Source organism: Sceloporus occidentalis, unplaced genomic scaffold (genome assembly GCF_023333645.1).
Source record: "Sceloporus occidentalis isolate IW3139 unplaced genomic scaffold, rSceOcc1.0.p SCAF_1, whole genome shotgun sequence".
In the NCBI taxonomy this organism is placed as follows: domain Eukaryota; kingdom Metazoa; phylum Chordata; class Lepidosauria; order Squamata; family Phrynosomatidae; genus Sceloporus; species Sceloporus occidentalis.
This window is the reverse complement of record NW_028316981.1, coordinates 262,536,542-262,563,513: the sequence shown is the minus strand read 5'-3', so window position 1 is coordinate 262,563,513 and position 26,972 is coordinate 262,536,542. Positions and strand designations below refer to the sequence as shown.

The 26,972-nt window shown below is 39.7% G+C and overlaps 1 protein-coding gene across 1 annotated transcript in view; it reads right to left on the bottom strand.

Annotated features, from left to right (window-relative positions):
- Nucleotides 1–1,285: 1,285 nt before the first annotated feature.
- Nucleotides 1,286–26,972, bottom strand: part of LOC149323815 (CMP-N-acetylneuraminate-poly-alpha-2,8-sialyltransferase) — a 112,841-nt gene continuing 87,154 nt past the window's right edge. The window contains exon 5 of the mRNA XM_089492757.1: nt 1,286–4,948. Within this exon, the coding sequence (XP_089348883.1) occupies nt 4,666–4,948 (283 nt within the window). The 3' untranslated portion in view covers nt 1,286–4,665. The remainder of the gene's footprint in view (nt 4,949–26,972) is intronic.

Genomic DNA, 26,972 nt, shown 5'->3' with positions numbered 1-26,972 from the left:
AGACTGGAGAACTTTAATCTAAGGGCTATGCAGGGATCATGAACATGTAACAGACATGAATGTGGAAGTCTACGTTACATATTTATAATTACAAAAGAGGACTCTGGCCCATGTCTCAAGCAAATAAGTATGTTTGTATAAATATGGTAAAAATCTATATCTGGAAGTCTTCAAACTTTCTTTCTTTCTCTTTCTTTTCTTTGGATCTTTTCTTTTTTTAAAAAAGCCACAACCAGTCCTCTATTCCAGTATATTTAATGATCTACTGACTTTTTATGATGAAATAAGAAGGCTGGTGTATGACCAAAACAAAAAAGTAAAGAGATAATATGGCACTGAGGTGACAAAAGGGGGACATCTAAGGAACCACCAATGGGCCAACTGGTCATTTATTGTTCATGTCCTGCCTATGGACTTCCCAGGGCTGCTGCAGTAAAGAAGATACTGGATTAGATAGACTTTTGCCTAATCTAGCAAGGCTCTTCTTAATTCTCATGAGGGAAGAGTTAACCATATTAATATATAATGAGTGGCTGGACCAAACCAATCTGTGGTTTTTATTTGGTAAGTGCTATGGAGCACCATGGATGTATTTTTGGAAATGGGGAGAGAGAGAGAGAGAGAGAGAGAGAGAGAGAGAGAGAGAGAGAGAAAGGGGTGGTGTGGGACAAATACAATATAGTTGATTCAGACTGAACTAAGATTCTTATTATAAGTTGAGTTAGATGCTGGAGTGGAATTACACTGAGAGGAACTATCCAACTTAGATTAACAACTTGACCAAGCATTGTTTCCTTACTAAAAATAGTCACACTCTGATACAGAAATATAGAACAGGCTTAGAGCTGCTTCAGTCAGCATCAAAACATAGAGACAAGAGAATGTTCTACATGAGAGGAAATAATGCCATTTATCTACTGTCTCATATCCTCCACTTCATGAAGACCTGTTTTGTATTTACTTTTCATTACTACTCTTTCCCCTTCTTTTATTTAGGTAGCAGAAATATGTGAAAACTGAGCAGACACCATATTTTGATTCTTATCCTCCCTTGCAATTCTGAAATCATTTATTAATTGTGCTTTGGCACTTTCCAGATAAGTTTAAGGGTCACACCCATTCTGTTTACTACCCTCTTCAAATGAACTGGCACTTGTCATCATTCTCACAATACATACCCTTCCCAGAGCAAAACTTCAGTCATAGACTTGTTCCACATAATAACAGAAAATGGAAATTTTGGAAAAGAAAAGGTAAATGAACTGAGCAATGCTATTGCCATCAACTACTTATCAGAACATTACAGAACAGGAAAAAAATGACATATTGTCCAGCACTATGAAGAATACAGGTCTTAAAGAGTATCTTGATATTAGGAAAAATTATAGCAACTAAACTAAACAATTTATTCTTTCTTTATTAATGATCTTATCTAGATTATGTCCACATTCCAATTTTTTTTTAAAAAAGAAACACCTGTTTTGTTCTGTTTGAAATATTGAAGGTGAACATAAAAGGAGCAAAGTCAAGTTAAAGAATTTTTGAGTCAAGTAAAATCAAGACACCAAGTCAGCAGAAAACAACATGGACTGAAAACAGTTTCCTCAGCAGCAGAGCAATAAAGTACTAAATATACAGGTTTCCATCATTAAATGGAAAATAAACACACAATAGTTACAAAAAAATCAGCATAATCTTTGGTACCAAATGTAAGGGCACCTGCTTGTTAATGGTAACATCTTCATTTGCCACATGAGCGAAAAACTGTGCCTAAGAAAAGCTTAAAATACCAATCTTCTTGATTAAACTGTAGTGAAGGGGCAAATGATATGGCTCAAATCCAGTTGCCAGTCCCAACCAGAGTCACTCAATGAATCAATGAGATTTACATAAGCATTGATTTGCCACTCATCAATTGATGCAATGGGTCTATTCTAGCTCAGACTAGCAATTCAATTTAGATCTATGTTATTAGCGCCTGTTTGAATTGAATCTTAATCCAAATTACAAGTTACCCCTCATGTTTTTAAATACTTGAACAGCTGACTTTTATTTTGAAGAAAATGTAGCTATAAGGCCCAGAATGATGTTTCCAACCGGGTTTGGAGGACTACATCAACCGCTCATGGAAAATATCTTTCCCAAGTCACAACGTACAACTACTGAAATAAACTGGTGGGAACAGATTCCAGAACAGAACTGGAATCTATTCACAAACTATACTGGAAGACCACAGCTAATTTTTCTTCAAAATAAAGAAAAGGGAGCACTGTAAGATGAACATTTTTTTAAATTAAAAAATATCTGAGATCCTACATCAGGAGATGTATCTGTAGCACATAGCTATGATGCATCTCCTGATGCAACCCCCATCCCATCTTTTCTCTGCTGCCCCTGGTAGTGAGTTTTGATTACGATTGCTGAGGAATTTTGTTAATTAGACATCTCATCCAGCCATACACATTTGTTATAAGTACACATAAACATGCACTACCTTGCTTTAAAGCACATGTTTCATAGTTTCATTATACTCTGTTCATGTTACTCAGTAAGATTAATTAAGCCTAAATGCAAACACCGAAGCTGACAGGGTGATTGTACTATTCCTACTCCTGATAAGGGAGCTCACCCTCTCTAAGAGAAGAAAACTCCCTCCTCTTTCAGGATGTACACACACTAGAGAAATAAAGTGGTTTGATATCAGTTTAACTGTCATGACTCCATCCTGTAAAATCCTGGGGTTTGTAGTTTGCTGAGATATTCAGCCTGGTCTATAAGAGCACTCTGGTGCCTTGTGAAACTACAATTTCTAAGATCCCACAGCACTGAGCGATGGCAATTCAAATGTGTCAAACTGCTTTATTTCTACAGTGTGGATACACCCTGATTCTCAGGGAGCAAGGAGAAAGGAGAGCTAAATGCCTTCCAAATCCACGAGCTTCATCTCATAGCTTCTAGATCTGGTCTTGAGAAGAGAAATGCCGGTGCCAGGAACATCAAGGTCCACTTGGAGCTAAGATGCCAATTTAATGCCTTACAGAACAGGCCCATGGACCATCTCCATTTGAAACTATGCCAGAGTTTCAGGTCAAAGGTTGTGAGGGCACTTTCTTTCCTTATATTTTCTACTTCTGTGTTCTTTCATCTCAATTTGCCACCAATAATTTGTCCCTGAAGTTTGTTTGCTAAGTGATTTATTCTTACTTCAATGTACTTTATCATTTGAACCTACTGTAAAATGAATGGAAATTGAGTGGTTCAGGCAAACCAGATTAATACACACCCTGAGACACATCTGCATTGGTGGAGATCATCAACACCAAAATGGCCATGCAGGGGGCTGCAGCAGAGAAATGGTGGGTTTTGTGGGGAGGGAGTTCATCATGCAGTCAGAACAAATTCTGACCTCTGCAATGGCCAAAAAGTAAGTTGCAATAGTATATGTTGGACTTATGCCTTGGTAACTCACTAACAAGATTCCAGTCATTGTGTTCATTATAACATTCTGATTTGCTCTGACAGAAGCACCAGAAGCAGTCTCTCCCAACTGAACACCCTCTAAACATGTTGGACTACAACTCCCAGCTTTCTGGCCTGCAGGGCTATGACTCAGTGATAATGATGGGAATTGTAGTCCAGCACAGCCAGAGGATGCCAGGTAAGGCAAGGTTGATTTAAAGCATATGGGAGATTCTAAGCCCTGATCTGTTTAGGTTATACTGTTAAAAAACAAACAAACAAACAAACACACACCCCCACACTGCCTCTATTAGATGATGTTTTCCTACACCCCCTTTTATATTTAGCGTGAATATTTACACTTCATCTGTGCCAGCAGTACATATTCCTGGCAGTGGCTATTGCTGGTACAGAGCATTTCCAGGGGCTGCAGAAGAAAAACCTGGCCGTATTTAATGCAGCAGCAGCAAGTCATGGCATGGAGGCAATTTTAGTAGTAATGCATATGCCAAGCTGAACCATAACATTCAATGTAGATCTTAAAATGCATCTGGACTTCTCTTTAAAAAAAAAGATCTTCTAAGACAACGTCTTGATTATCTGAAAGGTTCGCAATGTTCTTTTCAAAATCCCTTAAAAGGTTTTCAGTACTCAACATAGAAAAATGAATGACAATTTTAAAAACAGGAAAAGAGAGGAGGGGAGGTTATAATACAAAGCCAGGCATTCCCCTGACTGAAGGTATTTTGCTGGATCTTTGTGGTGTTCTCTGTTGTTCTGTCAATTCCACCTCGATTTTTCTATGGCCAGAGGCTTGCATTTCCTTAAGGAACAGATCCCAACACCTGGGTTTTTCTTTCTATGTGGCCCGATGTTTCTGGTGGCAAATGAGCAGTAAATTAACTATTTGCTGCTTTAAACAAGCGATGAATGCATCATTGGATCTTGTAAACACTACTGATTTTATACATTCAAGCTTTGTTTTCAGTGAAAGTGGCACTTACTCAAACCATTGCACTCAAGAGATTTAGCACTCACAGATAAAACGTTAGCCAGCAATGGGAACTCTTGTGATGTACTTCCTTGTTCTCCAATGGCTTGTTACAGTGCACTGGGATATATCCACAGCTTGGATCCTCCTGTTTTTCCAAAGAATCTTATCATGAAGCCCATTTCCTTTATTTCTCTTTGTACTCAACTTGTGCTTTATTGCTGAACACATTTTCCCGTGGTCAATTTAAGTGCTCCTCTGTTATGTAACATACTTAAAGTTTTAAACTCTAATGGCATCCTGTGAGGGCTGGCATTAGAAAAGTATCGATATTTTAAGTCATCATAATAATGATATTTGACTGGTTTTCCATTTATATCCTTTGGGAATGGCCAGAATCCATACAGATGAATTTCATCGCAGAACCTTGTGGCAAGTGTGTACATAAGGAGTCCTGTGCTGGGTCGCTTGATGAAAACTTTGTTGGTCAGCCAGTACCTGCAAGATAAGATATAAAACAAAACAAAGAGATGAGCATTTCATAATTTGTGGAATATTTCCCGAATCCACACTGGAAGAAATGTCAGTTTCTCCCAAATGGGATTAACCGGTTGAGAACAAGAGAGTATGCCACTTCTGTTTTGCTACCCCACAGCTCATTGAAAAAGCATGAGACATTGTTTATTTCACTACTTTGCACTCAGTGGAGACAAAAATATAACACAATGGTAAAAAAAATCAGTTGATTTGTTCAGATATTCTTGTTTTTGTTGTTTGAAAAACAAAACTGAATACACAGCAATTGGTTGCAGATTGGGGAAAATATTTATGACTGTTCAGGAAACAATGCCACAGAATTTCTACACTACAGGTCAAATCTTGTGTAGCATTAGCAACAGAAGCTTATCTGGGGGACTAAAATGTGATTTATCTCAAAACATGCCCAGATTTTATCTCAGAGTATATATTTTAAAATGCATTTTGGAATGGTTTTCAAGTTATACTGTAATGTTTAAATGCAAAAAGCTGGTATATAATGAAGCTGCAATCCACACATAAGCCTAGCTTACATCAATCAAGTTGACTTATATTAAAATTCCCAGAAATTAAATCATCAAAATTTAAAAGTGAAGGCACCACCAGCTCAGAGTTAGGAACATACTCTTTGCAGCTCCTTGGTCTGAGTTTGTGCCCATACTCATCCAATCAAAGGGTACTGTTTAATTCATTCATTTATTTGATTATTAATAGTTTATCAAAATATTTGTTTTTTAAAACTATACTATAAATATCTCTTCCATTGTTCCCAAATACAAAAGAGCATGAATATCAACTTGGAATAGCTACATTTTGGACTACAGCTCCCAGAACTGACCAGTCAAAGTAGCAAGTTCAAAAAAGAGTCCCCCTCCAGCGAGGCCATTTTCAGCTGTAGTCCTTTTTAAAATAACAACCAGTACTAATATCACATCACTTCATAGAATCATAGAAGCATAGAGTTGGAAGAGACCACAAGGGCCATCCATTCTAAACCTGTCATGCAGGGACACAAAATCAAAGCACTCCTGACAGATGGTCAACCAGCCTGTGTTTAAAAACCACCAAAGGAGGAGAATCTACCACACTCTGAGGCAGTCTATTCCAAAGTCAAACAGCTATTATTGTCAGGAAGTTCTTCCTAATGTTTAAAAATGCCAGTTTTGAAAAATCAATTTCCTGTCACTGTTTTTAAATTTTTTTATTTTTATTAGGTACATACATTATTGCGAGTCTATACAATAAACCGATAGTGTTCCACAGTCTCAATCCTGTCACTGTTTTGAGAGGGATGAGGAGTAAGTAGTATGATGTTCTGAGGGGGTGTTGATGTTTTTGCAGTCTTTCCATACAGTTTTTAGGTGAAAATCAATAAACAACCTATGAATGTTTGCATTTTTAAAGGCTGTTTTATTTTGGGGGAAGGGGACATTGGCAATGGGACTCTGGGTGCCACACAAGTTGGATCCAAAGGTGACATTTGACTGACAGGCTGCAATTTTTGGGCCTCCTTCTAGAACAGGAATGGATAATTTGGGAGGCTTTGGGAGCCAATGTTTAACTGGAGATCCTGCATGGAACAGGGGGTTGGATGCAATGGTCCATCAGACCTCTTTCAACTCTATGACTCTATGGTTTCCAATCTGGCATCAACCAACTGGCAAGAATGAATTTGAGTCTGGTGTCTCTTTAAAGAAAAGCCTGAACTGGATCTAAAGTAAAGCCTTGGCTGAACGACAGTGTTTGCAGATACCCATTCCTTTCAGACTGCCATTTACCTTATTTGGAAACAGATATGTCTCTCCAAATTTATTTGCTATTTATTTGAGATCACACCTTTTCTTTAATGAATTCAAGGTGGCTTACATGGCCCTTCTCCCCATTTTGAGTTGGATCAGGTGAAAGAGTGGCTGCCCCATTATTATCCAGTGAACTTCTTGACTCTCCCTGATTGTAATTCAGCACCCAAGTTATTGCACCACGTGGCCTCTTTCTAACAAGGCACAATATGTAGCCAGGGAAGGAATTTTTGTAGTTGTTGTGCTACAGCGTGCTTTGAAGTCATTTCCAATTTATGGGGACCCTAAGATGAACCTATCACGAGGTATTCTTGGCAAGATTTGTTCCAGGAGTTGTTTTTGCCTTTCTCTGAGGCTGAGAGAATGTGACTTGCCCAAGGCCACCCAGTTGTTTTTCAAGGCCAAGTAGGGAATTCAAACTATGGTCTCCAGAGTTGTAGTCCACTATGAACCACTATGTTGTACTGGCTCTTGAAGGAATATTACATCAGGAATATAGTCAGGTGAGAAAAGACTTAACTTCCCCATTCAAGGACTAAATTTCTGATCCAAATCCCTGTCTCTTGTTATTATGCCTTGCTCCCATCAGAGATGGGAGACCTTGCTATGGTTTTTTTTATTTTTTTTATTCCCTTCTCTAATTTGGCCCTCTGAGGAGCTTCAACCACAATCCAGTGTTTTAGATGCTGGGACCCAATACTCACAGCCACCCTTTTGCCCATGAAGCTCCCAACCTCTGAAAGCTTCAGTGTATGGAAACACATTTGTGGAACAAACAGCTTCATCAAACAGGATTATCTATTTCACTAATGCCCTGCTACAGCCTTTCACTGCTTTTCAGCAAAATCTCCTTCTGAATATAGCAACAATGCAAATCTCTTTTGCTGTGCTTAGTTTCCGATGTCACTAACCACATGTTGGGCAGGATTTCCCTTCCCCCTCCCAAGTTTGTATTAGTTGTGAGTGGAACTCCTAAAAAGCAAACCTAAAAACGACAGTGACAGAAGAGGGTGGGATGCTTAAAAGAGTATGCAAAACATTTGCTATTTTTAGATGTATTTTCCCTTTCCTTAGGGAAGAACAGAAAGAATCCTGACTGGCAGCAATTCCTTCAGGAGATAATTAAGGGCCACTTTCCGGGTGTATGTTGAATAAATATAAAATGAATATATTCTGCAAACAGATACTGAGCTGAAAGACTTGGTCTCAAAGAACTTTGATTCCTTGGTTTTTCCTTAAGCTTGCTGCTGTTTCATAAATTTCAATCAGAAACTGTTTTGTTGTTGCTGTTAGAAGCAGAAGTATGTAAAACTCATAGAACTGTACATATCTCAGTTCCAGAGTTTATACTTCCCCAAACCAGCTAGTAATGATTTTAGCATCTGTTTATTAGTTTGATTTAAAAGAGATTAATAAAGCTGCAAGAAAAGCAACAATTTGCATTTGCAGCATGAAATGTCTCAGCCTACCAGGAGTGAAGCAAAAGTTTTTTTTTTTCATGGTTCAAAACAACAACAACAACAGCATCCCAAAAAACAAAAACCAGTCCAAATTGTGGCATTTAGTTTTCAGGGAAAGAAGAAGAATAAAGCTGCAGTTCTCCTTCATTATTGTACCCATTTGCTTACAGAAGTGGAGTTGGACATACCATCTGCAGGCTCAGCCAAAGCAATATTAAAACGAATGTTAATAATGGCTACTCCCCTTCCCCCTCCTCCACAGAGAAAGTTTTGACTGAAGAGATTCATCAACCAGAAGAGAGGCTCAGTTTCTGTTTCTATGGGATATCTTCTAGAATCTAGATGCAGTAAGCAGGATTGGCCAAACATACAGCTAGTTGTTTTGGCTAGGCTAATGCCTGGGGCAGACAATTAAAATTGGCTACTCTGATTTTGTTTCCTTGGACCTTTGCCTGGAATTAACATCTGCTGGTATTTTACTTTGGTCTACTGCAAATGCAGATTATCCATGCTTGCATATGCTCAGATAGCCAACCATAGGTTTTTGGTAGGTGCTTGGGAAATGAAAGTCATATCAGTGAGCTCTCCTGGTGTCCTTTGACCCATGCCAGCAATATGGCTATTGCCTGTAGAAAATGTTTCTCCCTTTTTAAACACTTAAAGGAAAGGAATCTCTGGAGTTAAGGCTGTTGTTTCCACAAAGCATCTCCCCATTCATATATTTAAGAAAACCATGCTCAGATGTTAGACCAAACTTCCTTACAGAGTATGGATATATGACTTTTTTATACTACAGTTCCTGAAAATGTGGCCATATTATATCATGGAGAGATATAATACAGTGCGTCCTCGCCTTATGCGGGGGATCCGTTCCGGATCCCTCCGCGTAAGGCGAATTCCGCCTATGCTCGAGCCCCATTGGAAACAATGGGGCTCGTGCGCGGCGGCGTGACAGAGCGGGTGCGCGCGGGATGCAACGGGTGCGCGTGCCCATTCAATTGAATGGGACACGCCGCCCCTTCCGCCCCGTGCACGTGCCGCGGCTTGAGAGCATACGCTCAAGTCTGCGTATGGCGCGGGCGCACTGTAATGAGGTCCCACAGCAATTATCCTGCTTCTGCTAGCACACATGTGGGGATGTAAATCTTTATAAATTTCATTCTCACAGATAAGAATAAATATTTTTACCATTTTCCCTGTCACTGTGAGAAAGTTGTCAAAAAACTGTACAATTTTTGAAGATGATTTGTAGATTGGGACTTACTTTGTGGAAAACTGCATGCTTGGAGGCAGAAAATAGTATTCCTTCAGAGGAAAAAAATCATTTTCTGTGCAGATACATTAATTTCTGTGCACTTCTCTACACAAGGCCATATGCTTTATTGTCTTTTAGCATTTTGCTTCACATCTCTATGACAATAATATAGCCCGAGATGTAAAACAGTTCTTCTGCAACAGATGTTTGGATTCTGACCTCATGTGATGGTCACCACTATCCTGTAATTCAGGGAAAGAGAAAGATGGATGATGTGTGCCCCTCCAGAACTTGTTCCCTCACTATTAGATCTGCTGACTATATACACAATTTTGCAAGGTTCAGGATATTGTAGTAGATCTGCATGCAGAATTACACTACTACACCACTGTGGAATTGCCGAGACTCTCTGTGACCATTCCAGTGCCTGGTGGAGAGGATCACAGAAGCATCTGGCTATGTCCCTGTGGCCAGATATGAAGCAATTCCACCATCTGCTAAGGTCTGCTGGGGTCTCAGAGATCTCAGCAGATGTAATTATTTTGTGACTGGCTATGGAAACATAGCCATATGCTTCTGCAATTCTTCCCCACTCTCCAGAAATGGAATGGCTATAGTGGTTCTATAGTAGGTTGGGGGGGGGGGGGGGACTTGGTCTCTGCAGAAGGAGGATGGGAATACCGACTTCCACAGTGCCCAAAAATAGACAAACATAGGCTTGAGGTTAATTTAAACTGGTGTATGCCACTAATAGGTTGCCAGATCTTGGCTGATGGAAATCCAACATCATTTAGAAAGCCACACAGTTCCCACTCTTGCTAAGATGTATAACAGAAATGGTGAATAGAATAGGCCTCACTGATACACTAGTGGTAGCAATCTGAGCATAGCCAGGAGAACAAGTTGAAGCCTGCAGAGAGGAGTTTAGAAACATTTTTCGGATACATAAGGACTGTTCAATAATAATAATAATAATAATAATAATAATAATAATAATAATAATAATATAAATCTGACTGCCTAGCAGCAAAAGCTGAAAGGACAGGCAGGGACAACTATGTTGAGAAAATTGGTGTTTCCATGCTCTGCAACTGTGTCTTTTCCAAACCACAACACAGATGGATACTTGCTCACAATGTCTACTGGCTGGTTCATATGATCTTCCCTCCACTTGTCTGTGTACTTAATTCACATGTGTATGAATAAATTCAGTCATCTGAGTTGGCCTTTGATGGGGAAATGGACACATAAATAAATCATTTCTGATATTTTGACATTGTGATTGGGGCAAAATGGTTGTGTACTATTTAAATGGAGAGGATCTCAAACTGAATTTCAGTTTCTATAACTAAGGAAACCTTGAAATCCTAGTTAGATTTTACAGTTTTCCAGCATCTCAGAGAGAACCCGAGTGCATCCAAGTACCAAAATGACTCGAGGCATTTAACCTGCAGTTTAGAACTTAAATCCTTTTACAGAGGCTGGATTTGTAATTAATCAGCCAATAACACATTTCAGCCCAGTAAATCCCCGGCTTCCAGTTTCTGCTTAAAACAATTTTAAAACTGACCGACAGGTTTATTTGGCTTCTATGATTTGCTCCTAGATTATATGACTGAACTGGTTAGTGAACAGCATTGCTACTTTGCCAAAAGATCACTCAATGCTGATTACCGGAAGATTGCTTAACCGAAAAAGTAACTGCTTAATTAATAGACTGCAGACAGAAGTTATGTCTCACATGTAAGTCAATTCTGGTAATTCTTGATCATAATGAAAGCCCTTTGCCAACATGGGACTTCATAGAACACACATTCTATAGATTAAATCTTTCTTTCCCAAATAGAGCTGTAAAAAGTATTTGCAGCAGGAAAAGAGGAAGATCATACCATATATAGGTAGAATTATTCAGTCAAAGAAATTATGGCCTTTATTTTGGAAGACCAGTGAAGAGCAACTGATGAATGGAACTCTTGGAGGTGTCTCGTTCATAGGACTGCCATAAATCAAAGTTAATCTACACCAAATAACAACAAGATATTTGCAAAATTTCTCATTATATACCAGCTAGGGTTACACTGACAATCATCATGAGTTTTCTTGACTCCTAAGACAAAGGTCCCTTCATTTTTCATTGGCAATTTCCACAGTTTGTGCAAGAAGTCTCTGTACACATCTCTTCTCTCTTTGCATAAGAGATATACTGGCATTCCATGATATAAATTGGCTGAGATGAATGTTTCAGCCTACCAATGGTTGGGGTCAGCCCTAATTTTGTTAAAGACTGGAGAGACTCAGGGCATTTGAAGACCTATCTTGTCACAGTTTTCTTAAAGATTAAGCAAAATGTGAGAGTACCAGGGATTCCAATGCATAATGCTTATAGTTTCATCATGGAAGAAATGAGAGACATAACTACAGGTATTGAAAAAGAAAACTAAAATGAAAATCTTCCGCAGAAAGCTAGTAGAAAGGAAGAGGCAGCCATCAGAATTTCCTGTCCCTGAATCAACAAGTATTCATCAATCATTATAGGACACACTTGTCATTTTGTCACAATTTGTTAATCTATTTAATGGTTCTCAAGTAGTGCATTATATAATGTAATTGACATCTGTCACTGCACAAGATTCATTTTGTTCAAAACTCATTTTCCCCAGGGAGAAAAATGCACTCACTGTGGTATTTTGTTCCGCAATTCCATTGCCTAAGTGTGTTTGGATTGTGTTAGTTATTCTGCTTTTTTTGATGTTGCCATATTTAATCTTTCAAAATGTTCTGTGTGAGAAAAGTTTTATTTATTTCTGAATGGGTTATCCACAGTGCAATCCTAAGCATGTTTACTCAGAAGTCAGTTCCCGTGGTTGAAGTTTACACTCCATGGGTTCATATTAGAGGACACAGTCCAAACAGCAATGAGACTATTTGCCAACCAGAAATGGCATCCACCATGACCGGTCTTCCCTTCACTAGGTAGTTTTAAAGGTTTAAGTAGTGGGAAGATTAATTCAGTACCCTCAGTGACTATAACCAAGCATATTCTTGCATGTAAAGAGTATTTAAAGCAGGGTTGGTTATAGAGTGTGTGTTAACTCCCTTGTTGAAGCAGCTTCCACTAGCTACATATCCATTTCTAGGCCAAAATGAGAATTCTGGTTAGGATTTATAAAGTCCTATACAACCTATGCCCAGACCATCTAAAAGCTTGTAACACCACATATGCCCCTGTTTGAGTCTTGTGTTCTTTGAGGGAGGTCTTTCTGTCTTTGGTGTTGTATGCCTTCAAATAATTTCTCAAATATGCCGACCCTAAGGTGAACCTAGCATAGTATTTTCTTGGCAAGTTTCTTCAGAGGGGGTTTGCTATTGCCTTCCTCTGAGACTGACAGCATGTGACTTGCCCAAGGTCACCCAATGGATTTACATGTCTGAGCCAGGATTTGAACCCTGGTCCATAGTGTCATAGTCCAACACTCAAACCACTACAGCATGAAACTTTTGCACCTGTGGAGTAATGGAAAAGCAGCACAATTGGGGGGAGGGGGTTACTGACACATTTTCCCTGTCATTGAAAATGGACATACTAACAATGCTTCAAAGAAACAGTAGCAATGATACAGAGATGACATCACGAAGTATTTTCAAAGACATGATTCCTCAACTTTAATTGCAGTTTGAAAGCCTTGTGTGATAATGTCCTAACTGTTGAATGATGAGCCAACACTTAGGGATATCCCGTTGATTCAATGGATATTCTCCAGTCATGACTACCAGCAGAATTCAGGCCAAAGAGCCCTAGGTTTTTTTCCTTGTGAAAATATAGGTACAGACATATCACAGTTAATGAAATAGATGTGTTCAAGGTCATTACTTCTTTAATGGTACCAGAGGCAGAAATAACATGGAAAGAATAGGGGAAATTTCCTATACCACAAAAAGAAGAGCAGTTCACCATGAGTTCAAGCAGATCAGCAGCTTGGAGTGGCTGCTGGCTGCTCTAGCCCCGGTTGCTTCTCATTCAGTGTGGGACCATGGTGACCAGATGCTGCTGTTGCAAGGCTGGCTGCCATCATGGTCCCGAATAGGCCACCAGCAAGAAGTGCTTTGTAAAGTTGAAGGCTTTCATGGCCAGCGTCTATAGTTTTTTGTGGGTTTTTCAGGCTATGTGGCCATGTTCCAGAAAAGTTTCTTCCTGACGTTTTGCCAGCATCTGTGGCTGGCATCTTCAGAGAATGCTTTGCCTGGAAAAAGTTGGGTGTATATATACTGTGTGAGCCTGGGATTGCAGGAATGATTTGCATGTGTATTGTTCTGTGCTGATGGCCGGCCTCAGGCTGGGAGCCTAATGCAAAAGAGGATTAATGTCTGCTAATTGGTGATCATTATCTGCTGGGAAAGCCCCCGACTCTGAGTGGTTTCCCATTTGCATTTGCTGAGTCCTTATTTTGCTATTCCTCAGGACTGGTAGCCAAATTTTGTTCACTTTAAGGGTTTCTTCTTTCCGGTTGAAATTGTCCAGGGGTTTATGGATTTCTATGGCTTCCCTGTGCATCCTGTCATGGTCCAGAACTTCAGTGTTTTCAAACAGTATTTTATGCCCAGGATGGTTTGTGGCATGTTCTGCTACTGCTGATTTTTCTGGTTGGCCCAGTCTGCAGTGCCTCTCGTGTTCCTTGATTCTTGTTTGCACACTGCGTTTGGTGGTCCCTATGTAGACTTGTCCGCAGCTGCATGGTATGCGGTAAACTCCTGCGGCTGTGACAGGGTCTCTCTGGTCCTTGGCTGAGTGAAGCATTTGTTGGATTTTCTTCGTCAGTTTGTAAACCATTTGAAGGTTGTGCTTCCTCACCACTTTACCTATTCTGTCTGTGACACCTTTGATGTATGGTAAAAATACCTTCCCTTTGGGTGGCTGCTTGTCTTCACTTCTCTGGGTTTTCCTGGGCCTGGCAGCCCTTCTGATGTCTGAGCTGGAATAACCATTGGCCTGTAGAGCCCGGTCCAGATGCTTCAGTTCATCTTCCAAGAAGTGGGGTTCACAGATGCGTTTTGCTCAGTCTACCAGTTCTGGACCATGCCAACCACTACCATGTCAGGATGCACAGGGAAGCCATTGAAATCCACAAACACCTGGACAATTTCAACCAGAAAGAAGAAACCCTTAAAGTGAACAAAATTTGGCTACCAGTCCTGAGGAATAGCAAAATAAGGACTCAGCAAATGCAAATGGGAAACCACTCAGAGTCAGGGGCTTTCCCAGCAGTTAATGACCACCAATTAGCAGACATTAATCCTCTTTTGCATTAGGCTCCCAGCCTGAGGCCGGCCATCAGCACAGAACAATACACATGCAAATCACTCCTGCATTCCCAGGCTCACACAGTATATATACACCCAACTTTTTCCAGGCAAAGCATTCTCTGAAGATGCCAGCCACAGATGCTGGCGAAACGTCATGAAGAAACTTTTCTGGAACATGGCCACATAGCACGAAAAATCCACAAAAAACTAAGAAGTGCTTTTTTGTGCTCTTTTTGTGGCTGTTTTTGGGCTGCCTTAAGCAGCCATGTTATGACTTTGGTCTGATCCGGGGGCATGTGTCACCTGAACGCCATGCCCCCGGATCGGCCCAAAGCCAGTGCTTTTGGCCATGTGTTTTGGGCCCACTAGCCTCCAGTTACGACTCACATTTTTTTTTTGGCCAAACTTAAACATAAATGTTTAACATTCTGAGGGCTAGCTCATGAGGCAGGCTTATCTGCTCTCCCCTTTTCTCATTTGCATTTTCATTAAGAGATTCTGGAAGCAGTTTCGTTCTAGGCAACCATACACAGTTACAGTTGGATTGGAGAGACAGAATCCCATTCTTTCCCAGTTCAAGCTTTATTGCATTTTTTTCCTGCAAACATGCTGCTGAAACCTGATACTGGAAGTCACTTTCACCTGGTCTCTTTCACCATCTTCCTAATGCCAATGCTGCTAGAGCCTTTCCATCTAGAGAGATGACAAGAAGAGATGGACCCGGGGGGGGGGGGGGGCTGGTGAGATGAAAAAAGGTTTTGTAAAAAGTTGTTTGTCAGAGGCAAAAATCCAGTGTCTTCCTCCTTTGAGGAGCAAAACACACATGCAACAACAACAACAACTGTCTCACTGCTAATAAATATGTAAACAATTCATCCCTTGCTTCTAATCTTTAAAAGTGCAAGAAACAAACTGGCAGCCATTGTTGCTTTCAGAGTGTTCTGTTCCTTGCTCACATCCTTGTAATGGTAAAGGTCAGATTTCTCACCCTCTCTAACTGCAACAAAGCAATGATCAGGGGTCCCATTTAATGAACCTTCCTTAACTGCTTTTCCTCTGGCCTACACTGGCCATAAACCAGATACAGTCTTGCATATAAATGCCAGCTCAACAGAGGAGCAAAGGAATGAAGGTATGAAAGAAAACAGGCAGGTCTTCTTTGTGATTTATGAAAAAAATATTCAATATAGGAGAATGTGAATGAAAAAGTTTACATCTACCACGAATATATCTTCTACTTGGATATGGGAATCAGGTGAAGCCCTAATTCAACAAGTTATAATCCTATGCATAGTTAGCTGGGAGTAAACCTCATTGAACTCAGTGGAATTTATTTTCCGGTAAATATGCAAAAGGTTTCAGCTGGAAGAAAGGCAGCCAGGACTGTTTATCACCCCTACTTTTATTCATGCGAGTTGATTTATTGTGAGCATAAAGATTGCACCTATCAGGTTCTTAACACCACAGTTAAACTGAATGTGTATGAATTTTGATGTTATGTCTGGGAAGAAGGAAAGGCTCAGCATGTCAAGTAACTTGATATATGTTCTTAAAAAGAAGACCACAACCAGAAAGAAACAATTCTCTCTTGCTTTAAAAAACTGAACATACCTGCTTTATTTCAAATGGATGGCAGTCATGTAGATGGAGTTTATTCTGCACATCCAAAAGATACATATGTGGGTAGCCAACAAAACAACTCAGCATATTCTTGAATGTTAAATTTGACCTATAATTGATGTACACAGATGCCCTGTTTTTAAGTGGCATCTGTGATTAGGTATCAAATTTTAGGTGCAACATTTCAGCACTGACTGTAGTCAAGACTAGGGTAATCTGAAAATTAAATCCTAAAATGTGTTACTAAGGGTCTGAGCAGACAGGTAGCATACGATGGGATGAGTCCCTGGGTTGGCATGGGGACAGGCAGGTGTTCACTTGCCTGTCTCCACATTGACCTGGGAGCCAGGACCACTGCTTACCTTGCCAGTGTGCAGGTACCTCGTTTCTGCATCAGATGGGGTGAATGGGGAGCTCCTCAGATGATATGCATGCTAGCAAGGGAAGGAGCATGTGCGGGATGTTAGCCTGGGTTTGCCACGCTATTTTATCCTGGGGCAAAGGCTCTTTACCTCGGGGTAAGACCAGATCCTCTGGATCTGCATTGGTACCGATGGGATCAGGCTCAATCCTGCCACAGGTTTGGCCTGCATCATCTAAACTAGATGACACCAGGCTGTGGGGAATTCAGGCCATTATTGCCCACATGGACAACCCCCAAATGATTCGCTATCTAATGTAGCTTTTCCCAAACTGTATTCCCTCCAAGTATTCTTGAATCCCATCATCTTCAGCGTGTAAAATCAATGTTGTGCTGATTGAGGATGATGAAAATTAGATTACTTTGTAAAGACATCAGGTTCCAGGGAAGGGGCAGAAAAAACTTAGGAAAAATATTGTTCCCCTCCCCATTTTATATACAGGCAGGCAGGCAAAACAGGCTGGCCTTGGAAGAAATTGTGGAAATAACATGGATTGTGGAATATGTTCTTTTAAAATGATGAAAATGTGTTTATGAAAAAGTATTCACATATTTTCTTCCTCAAAATAATTTCTAAAAATGATGTAGGAGGAGAAAAAATTATGAACTTTACCGCACAGGACCTATGGGACGGCCTCAGGATGGAACAGAAGGGAACGGAACGAGTGGGAGACGGATTTTACCACACACACCAGTCTCTCACTTGTTCCGTTCCCCCTCTCTTCCGTTCTCAAACTGTTCCAGAAGAGGACGATTTTTGAGCACTGTTCTGAACAGTTCTCAAAAATTGTCCCCTCTTTAATGGTTTGAGAACGGAAGAGAGGGGAAACGGAACAAGTGAGGAACTTGTGTGTATGGTAAAATCTGTTTCCCACTTGTTCCGCACTCATTGCTGCTCCTCCCAGTCTGTTCTGAGAACGTACCGAGGAGGAACAGTGAGATAAAGTCCTATGTAAGGCTATGTATAGTATCAGATTGCTGGGTTTAGTTTCTTTTTCTCAGTTCCTTTTGTTAAAAAATGGGAATAAGTATGTTAATCCTGCTTGATAATATGGAAAACTGGTGGAATTTTTCTCCTTTTCTTTTTCAAACTAATGTTGATGGTTTCTTCCCTTTATACTGTTTTTGCCAGCTCCTGAAACTGACCAATGAAGTTCTCATAAAACCTTTTATATGTATTTGTAATAATTGCAATTATAATTGGGGATAATCTCATGATAAAATTTGGGATGTGCAAATGAAAGGGAAAAACTGAGCAAAATTCCCAACACTGTGTTACACTTCTCAATGGGTTTCTGTCGGGAAACCTATTTTTGTATGCAGGCAATAAACAATGGGAAATATGCTTTCCATCCCAAGCCACAGGACTGATGGAGGATTTCGTATACTTTATATTTAGAAACAAACTTGATGCTTGTCTCTTATGCTAATATGGGGATAAAATGCTGTAATTTTAGTGTTTCTACTTCCCCGAATTTTATGATACAGTGCTTAGTTCAAGAAGCACTGAAATAACATTTCTGTGAAGAAAACAAGTTTCCTGTACATAAAATAGCATTTTCTGGGAAAGCAAGTTTATTCCACAGAAAACTGTATTTTCTTCACAGAAAATGGTGGTTTCTGTACAGGAGACTAGGAGGTAAATATTTTTAGCCTCAAGATCATAGTTTGAAGCAAGTTTCTGCATAAAAGCCTACTCTTTTTTTTTTCCTTTTTTTTTTTGAGGGGGAAACAAAATAAATCCCGAACTAAGAATAGCCTGCTAAAGAGTTTTCAGTTATTTTTTTTCAGCAAAGAGAAAACTGTAAAAAAATTCAATTTGCGTATGAGAATGAAATGTATATGATTTATATCCCTAGCCCTAGAAGCAAGTTAACTAAAGAGAGAAGCCAAGGAAAGATATTACATTTTCTGTATTTTCCTTTAAGATCAGTCATCATCGTCGTCATCTGTTCTGAGTCCAAATTATCTTGGTGAGATTTCATATGTAAAATACAAAATGACTGATGGGTACTTGAATTTAATTAGATGGCTGATGTTGAAGTAAAATAGATATTGCTCTCTGCCATTATTGACTAGATTTGTTCTGACTAATCTAGAGCAATGCTTGGCTATAACTCAAGGGCTAGTCTAATACATTAAGATTAGACATGGCATATGAGACAAGGGAGAAACCATGTGCATCATATGTGTGTCAGATCTAAGAAACCTTATGTGTGTTGGAGACAAGAGAAGCATGAAGTGGAGATCCTTCTGTTAGTGTGGGAGATGGACAGAAATTTCAGGTCGATTTTCAGCCTACAAAACCATGGTTTGAAATTCACAACCCACTGAAATCTGATTCTTTTAGCCAAGCATCCTGGTCTTTGGAGGTGGAGTCCAAGTTGCCTGCATCCCACTTTCTAAATATTCTGTTTCAGGCCCTTAGATGGTTAACAATATCCATATTTCTGGTAGAAATCAACATCATTTGTCTACTGTGGGGAGGAGAGTCCAACTGATTGATCATTATTAGCAAAAACTGCCACAGCACTTTTAGTGACATTTACTAAGACAATTTAATGGAATTTACTTCCAAGCAGGCTAGTATGCATAGGATTACATCCTTTCCCCCTCTTTATTTTGGGGGTAGAAATAATTGCGTTCATATAGCTGGCCAGCAGGGGTGAGAAACATGTGGCACTTCGATGTTGTGGAACTGTAATTGCCATCATTCCTCACCGCTGGCTCATGCTGTCTAGGGATGCTGGGAATTGGAGTCCAGAAACATCTGGAGGGCCCAATGACTTCCACCTCTGGTCTGGAAAGAAGCAAGAAAATTTTTCCTTACCTTATAGGGAGAGGAAAGAAGGCATAATCTTTTTAACAGCCACCAAGTCATCCTAAGCATATGAGTTCTTAGAGGTAAATTAGTGTCTGGTTAGCACTTGTATGCATGGTCATCAGGAAAAACCAGAGATCTCTAGGTAAGGTAGGCAAGAATCCTGTCTACAACTCTGGAGTATTACTACCAGTCAGAGTTGACAATACTGGGTGAAGTGGACAACTGATCTGATGTTCACAAATTTCAAATATGTGGCCTTCTTTTTCTTGAATAGAAATATCAGTTAAATATGCTACAAATCTGGTGATAATTTGAACTAAATCTCCTTAATTCAATTGTGGCCTGAAAAGTTTTACCAAGGCAAATGGGACAACATTTTGTTGTAAATCCTGCTTGCTCAGAAATATAAAAAGCCAAGTTAAAAAAAAAAAAGCCTATGGTTGCTCTTGTCTTTTACAATTGGCTGCTACAAGAAGTTTTAGTTATTCAAACTTATGCCAGTGGTTTTAAATCTGGCTGTAACCAGATAACCAAACAATCCATTACACTACACTGCGGTTCAGGTTTGGATGTATAGAAATGTATGGTTGAGCCACAAAAGCCCAGACAGCACTGTAAATCAATGCTTGTTTGTCTCTTGCTATATAATCCCTGATGTAAAGAATGACAAATTGCCAGATTGTAACTTTTCACCCAAAATGTCATCAGTAAATGCTGCAGCTGCAGCCAAACACTAAATTCTGTATTTCTTAACTGTCCTTATTCTTATTTAACATTTTACATGCAAGAGTTGGATTAGATGGCTATTTTATTTACAGTTATATGAGATGAAAATGTGAAATGGGTGATAGTGTATAGGCTGTGTAAAAAACAGTGCAGGTTGATGGCAGTAATGCCAGTGGAGCGATTAATCCTCCTTGGAGTTTAATCTGAATTTTAAAGGAGCTACCAAAGATCCTATGCCCTATCCTATCCCCAAATATTTCCTTTAGAAACTGTAAAGCAGTGGCAGACAACCTGGTGTTTCTCAAGCATTATGGACTCTAAATCCCATTATATCCCTAGCCACCAGGGCCAATGGTCATGGGATATAGGAGCTATAGTCCAAAACACTCAAAGAGTGCTAGTTTGCTTACTCTTTTGTAAATCTTGAATGAACAAATGCCTGGGTTGTACTCAAAGAAACACCTTGGGTGTTCAAGCAGGCCAGAAGATGAGAAAAGGGAAGAGTGATTTGTTCTGCCTCAGTGCTGCAGAGGTCAGTGACTAGGATCACTTCTTCATCAGCGCCTGAGTGTATGGTGCCAGCCACTGCATAAGAAAGCATTCCTCACAGCCTGGAATCATGTACAGTCTTTCTCCTTGCAAATATTCAATACAGTCAGCCCTCCTTATCCACAGATTTTTTATCCACAGATTCAAGCATCCATGGTTTGAAAACATTTAAAAAGTATAAATTCCAAATAGCAAAGCTTGATTTTTTCCATTTTATATAAGGGAAATCATTTTACTATGTTATTGTGTTTAATGGGACTTGAAACATCTACAGATTTTGTTATCCATGGGGGGGGGGGGGCAGAGGCGGGGGTCTGGAACCATACCCCAGCAAATAACAAGGACCCACTGTATATGCACAGACTCTATACACACAAACACCACTCAACAGATGGTCAACAGATGTTGTGTCAGGGTGCAGCTCATCTCTCTCCACAAAGAACATACCTGGTGTTCTTCTGCTTAGAGGGCCCCTGTTCTAAGTAGCATTCTTCACCCCAAAATGTTTGAATTACAGAAGATCTACAGTGGACCTATTAGTAAGCAATTTATAAAATATTCATTTGGCTCAGCTTTTCTCCAGTTGACAATTTTCTCTAAGATCTTCTTTCTCCTCACCTTCCCACTCGGGCCCTCCGTTCTGGTAGTCAAGGGTTCCTGTCTCAGCCCAGGATTTCCTCTGCCCCATCCTGGATTCGCCCCTTTTCACTTGCTGCCCCTCACTCCTGGAACCTTCCTCCCCCACAAGCAAGAGCCATCACTTCTTTAACTAGCTTCAAAATGGAGTTGAAAACGATCCTGTTCAGAGAAGCCTTCCCAGGCATTGCATAATTGTCGCTTACTATCTGATGTTCTTTTGTTGCCTGTTTATCGAACCATTTCCTGTATTGCTATGCATTGTATATGTATTATCCTACTTGAGAGTATGTATTTTCCCTGGATGAAGATTAACCTTCCATTTTGAAGCCAAGCCCTCCCTCCAGTCCATCTGCCTTGGTTCAGGCCTCGGAGGTAGAGAGGAACTGCTGGACCTCTTACCCTTTCCCGCCACCACTCCCTTCTCCTTCTGTGTCATGTCTTTTTAGATTGTAAGCCCGAGGGCAGGAAACCGTCTAACTAAAAAGATTGCATGTACAGCGCTGTGTAAATTTACAGCGCTTCATTAATAAAGGTTAATAATAATAATAATAATAAGATCAAAGATCAACTGAAATGTGTAAGTGACCAGAATGTAAACTTTAGTGCAACTAATACTCTGTGTACATTTATGGTTCTCAAATAAGAACTGTATTCTCCCTTACCCTAACCAGCCCATGCTTTGAGATCTGCTAAGAAGGCCCTTCTCTCTGTCCCATCACTCTCACAGCTACATCTGGTGGGAACACAGGAGACAGCCTTCTTGGTGGCTGCCCCCAGGCTCTGGAACTCTCTTCCCAGAGAATTGAAACTGGTACCCTCTCTATTTGCTTTTTTGTAAAGAAGTAAAGAGTCTCATCTAAACAATGTGCTGGATCTAGCTAATTGTCATACACGTGTGTGTGTGTGTAATGACATGTTTAATCTGTTTTTTTTAAAATTAATCTTGTTTTAACTTTTGTGTCTTGTGAATTTCTAACATTGAGTTTTTAAACTTCTTTTAAACTCGTTTGAGTCACCAACTGGGGAAAAAGCATGATGATGATGATGATGATGATGATGATGATGATGATGATGATGATAGCAGCAAATTCCACAGGGTACAGATACCACTTTTGAAACTTAGGAGACTTTCAAAGGAGATTTGTGACATCGAACAGAGATATTGCACGCTATGAAAAAATCATTAAGCAAAGTAGCTTTTTGGATTCTAGCCTAAATTTATATGCAATCAATTTTTCCAAAGTTATACGTAAATCATAAATTTTTATATTTATTTAAAAAAACTCCTTCTTTTCTGAAATCCTGATTAAAAACAGCATTTCCTGCGCATCATTTGTCATAATCCTCCCGTTGCAGCGAAGACCAAGTACATCTAAATTAAATATATTCATATGATTTCCCAGTTTACCATGGCCATTTTCCTCGTTTTTCAACGTATTACCTCCCCCACTGTTTACTTATATTAGTGGCAGGAATTAATATTGGACTGCAACTTCCAACTGCTCTCATCAGCATACCTCATGGTGCTGAATGCTGGGAGTTGTAGCCCAGGAACATTTGGCCACACAATTCTCACCTCTTACTTATGTATAGGTATGCCTCATTTAAGGAAGCTGATGTATTCCTGGGAATTACTTATTTAACAACAACGACAACAAAATTGGCATGAAAGCTGAAATAACATGGAATGAATAGGAATTGGTTCCTTGTTGTTGTGTACCTTCAGGTTGTTTCCGACTAATGGCAAACCTATCACGGGATTTTCCTGGCAGGATTTGTTCAGAGGAGGTTTGCCATTATCTTGCTCTGAGGCTGAGAGAGTGTGACCTGCTCAAGGTCCCCAGTGGATTTCCATGTCCAAGCTAAGAAGTGAACCCTCGTCTCATAGTCACAGTCCAACACTCAGACCACTACATCACACTTTCTCTCTTACACCTTCTGTGTGTGCCTACCCCACACACAGAAGGAGCATTTCAACCTATTCAGCAACCATTTTATGCAAAATCAAGAATATGCATGTGCAAAAAGAAACAGCTAGGGTAGGTAAGTGTTGCATAAATAAACAAAAACAACCTGAACATTCTAGAAGCCACTTGAAGGTTTCTTCCAAAATGTGTCCATGGATCTTTTTTCTTTCTTTCACCAGCCTCTACTTTTCTTATGATTTTAGTTTTGATGGCCAACCATCAAACTTCCATTGGACGGCATACTTAAAAAAAACAAAAAACATGCTTGGGGGGGCAGTGTGTTAGGCACACCTGTTCTCCCCTTTTTTCTCTGTTTTGTTGTTCATGTATACTCAGTAAGGGATTTTAAAGGAAGGCACACACAGCTACACTTGTAGGATAAGTTGGAGTAGAATCTCTTCTCTTCCAGCTCAAGCTTTGTTTATTGCCCTGTTTACAGCAGACATGCTGCTGCAAACCACTACCAAGCATCTATGTTTCTCAAGCCCCTTTCTGCCAACCTTCTAATACCAATGCTGTTAAGAACTATACAGAGAACGAAGAGGAAGGACTGAGGCAGGTTTTAAAAGCCTTTGTAAAAGGAGCTTCACTGTCAGAGGCTTTATTGACTGAGGTATACCTGAACTACAAACCTTCACAACAGGAGCCCTTGCACCTGCATTTTGCAAAGCATCCATTTGGGTTATCATGTGTCTTCCTTTTGAGAGGGCAAGACTGTCAGATATAAATCTTCATTTATTTCATCCTCACTTGTCAAGAGCTACACATTGCAAACATTTTCTCCCCACTTGGTGAAATTCTAAGAGTTTCTGCACATTTCTCCCCACTTGATTTTTCATAGTTCACATCTTATCTCTCAGATGTGTACACTTGGCTTATCTGACAGCATGTGCACACACTTCCAGGAAAGTGTCTCAGAAATCCCACAACACATTTGTAGCTCACACATCCCAGGCCTTTGGGTCAGGGATGATACATTATCAGTTCTTTCTACAGTCACTGAGTTACTAAGGATTCCTTAGTACTGCACATAAATAGGTGGGAAGAATTCTTAAGTCAACATGTGGGTGTTTGCTGGAGCATTCTCGAGCAGCAAACATAAAATAAGACAAATACTGTAGCTGGTTTATCTAAGGTGAAAAATGCACTATAATAAAGGGAGATAAGAGTCAAAACATTCAATCTTTTAATGACAAGTTCCACTCAGTGAATCAATACTACCTTCTCCTCCTTCCCACTTTGACCTCAGTCAGAGCTAAGTGTTTCTGCTAAATATTTCAGGCACAGCAAGATTCCTGTTTGTAAAGCAGATATTGAATGAAAAGGCCATTAGTATGGCCTTTAAGTTTAATGTCTTTGTTCTCCTGCAGACCAAGGAAGCTTAGTTCCTGCAGTTTTCAAGTGAATGAGAATATGATGGTTTAGAGCAATCCTATGAAGGTTTATTTAGAAGTAAACCCCACAATTTTAATAAAGTTTGTCCACTAATAAACAGATGGTTTGCTAGGAAATAAGTCTCCTCAAAATGAATTAATTTTTTCAGTAATACCTCTTAAAATTACAGTACAAACAAGACAAATATATTGTGCTGAATTCTAAACTGTCATTGGATGACAATGTTTTTATTATTATTTTTAAAACAGATGCCTGTATTATCATCTGAACACTTCATTCTGTTCCTGGAAAATAATGTATTATCAAATCCACGTACAAAAGAATATTAGAATAGTATTAGCTGACAGAAAAGTATTTCAATGTTTAAGATTGCTTCAGATGTCACTTTTTTAAAAAGAATGCATATAAAACTGTCATATTTTATATGAATATGTCATTTCAAAATATTCAGATCAGAGAGTATAACTGTGGTTCCTCACACGTTATTGGGCTGCAGTTCCTTCCAGCAATTCCTTAATCAGCATAGCTCAATGAACTATGCACATCTTTTCTTCATGCCTTAGCACTTTATAGGGCATGCTCTATTCACAAAGAGCACTGACCCATCATTACCTTGCATGGATTGAGAGTGCCCTAAATGAATACAACCAACACTTCTCTGCAGGAAAAGGCCAACAGAGGCAGGCAAGCTTGTCTTCCCTTATTGATCTTCTCAATGAGAAGCTCCTGAAAAACTTCAAAGGATCCTGAGAATTTTCCCTGAACACAGCATGAAAACCACTGTGCTACGTTACATAACTTGTAAACAAGTCCAGAATGCTCAATGTGCAGCATCAAAGCAGCAGTTATAGATGACAAAGCAGATAAAACAATCTGGCCTCTGTCCAATGACCTGTAAGTGAGAACAGAGACACTGTTGCCTATAGGACATTCTCATGAGATGGTTAGCTAGCTTTGGAGAATGACAGTAGAAAAGTTTGGGTCTACTTGTGCACTATTAATAATAATATTATTCAGGTGGGATATGGGATTGGTTTTTTTAACTGTAATTTTTAACTGTACGATGTTTTATTCTTATACTGTTGTAATCCGCTTTGATTCCTCTGCAAAAAAAGCGGAATATATAAAAATTATATTATTATTATTATTATTATTAAAGTGGTCATCAGATTACAACTCTGATATGCTATAATGCAGTACTATGGTTATGCTTATTATGTCCCAAGTAAACATCTAAAATGACTTAAATATTGGGATGCATCTGAGAACAAAAGTACAAATAGGGAGATCAGATGTAGGTGTGTGTTCTTAATCACTAATGCAAAATTATGTCTCAATAGACTTCATATATCTTTCTCAATGGTGCACTGATACCAATTTGTTTCAGCATGGTCATATGCCCCAAACAGAGACATCAGAAGTGGAATAAAAAAATTAAACAATTTACAGATATTATTATCCTAAACTATATTTGGTGGACAACCCCACTGCAGGTAAATGATTCTCCTGCTGTTGTAGGCATAGACCTATCCCTAGTTGTGTCAGTAGGACATAACAACTGACACTTGTTGGCAGCACCTGATTGAACTGGCAACATCAGCCAGACTTTAAGGCCACAGTGAAACATTTAACTGTGAAACAGATGGGCAGGAAAAAGCATCTTGAGGTTGCCTTTTCTGAAGCCGCATTGAGGCCCTGCCAAACCGCACCACCTACTCCCAAGGAGGCTGGAATGTGCATGTCATGATCACATGGCATGGCTTTCAGTTGTGTTGCTGAGTACTTTTTAAAAAAACTCTTCCCCCACCCACACCATCCCTGCACACCTTTGCAGGAGCAAACTGCTGGCGACTATCTCATTGGATGGCCATCCCTGTGAACCTACACACATCCGCATGTGCAGCACTTCACCAGGACAGGGCGTTGGAACAGAGGTGTGCCCATGCAGATGCTGACAAGGTACGATCATGACCCCTCCTTCACCCCATGCCCCTTCTTTGACTGTCTGGTTTGTGTATGTTGTACTGAT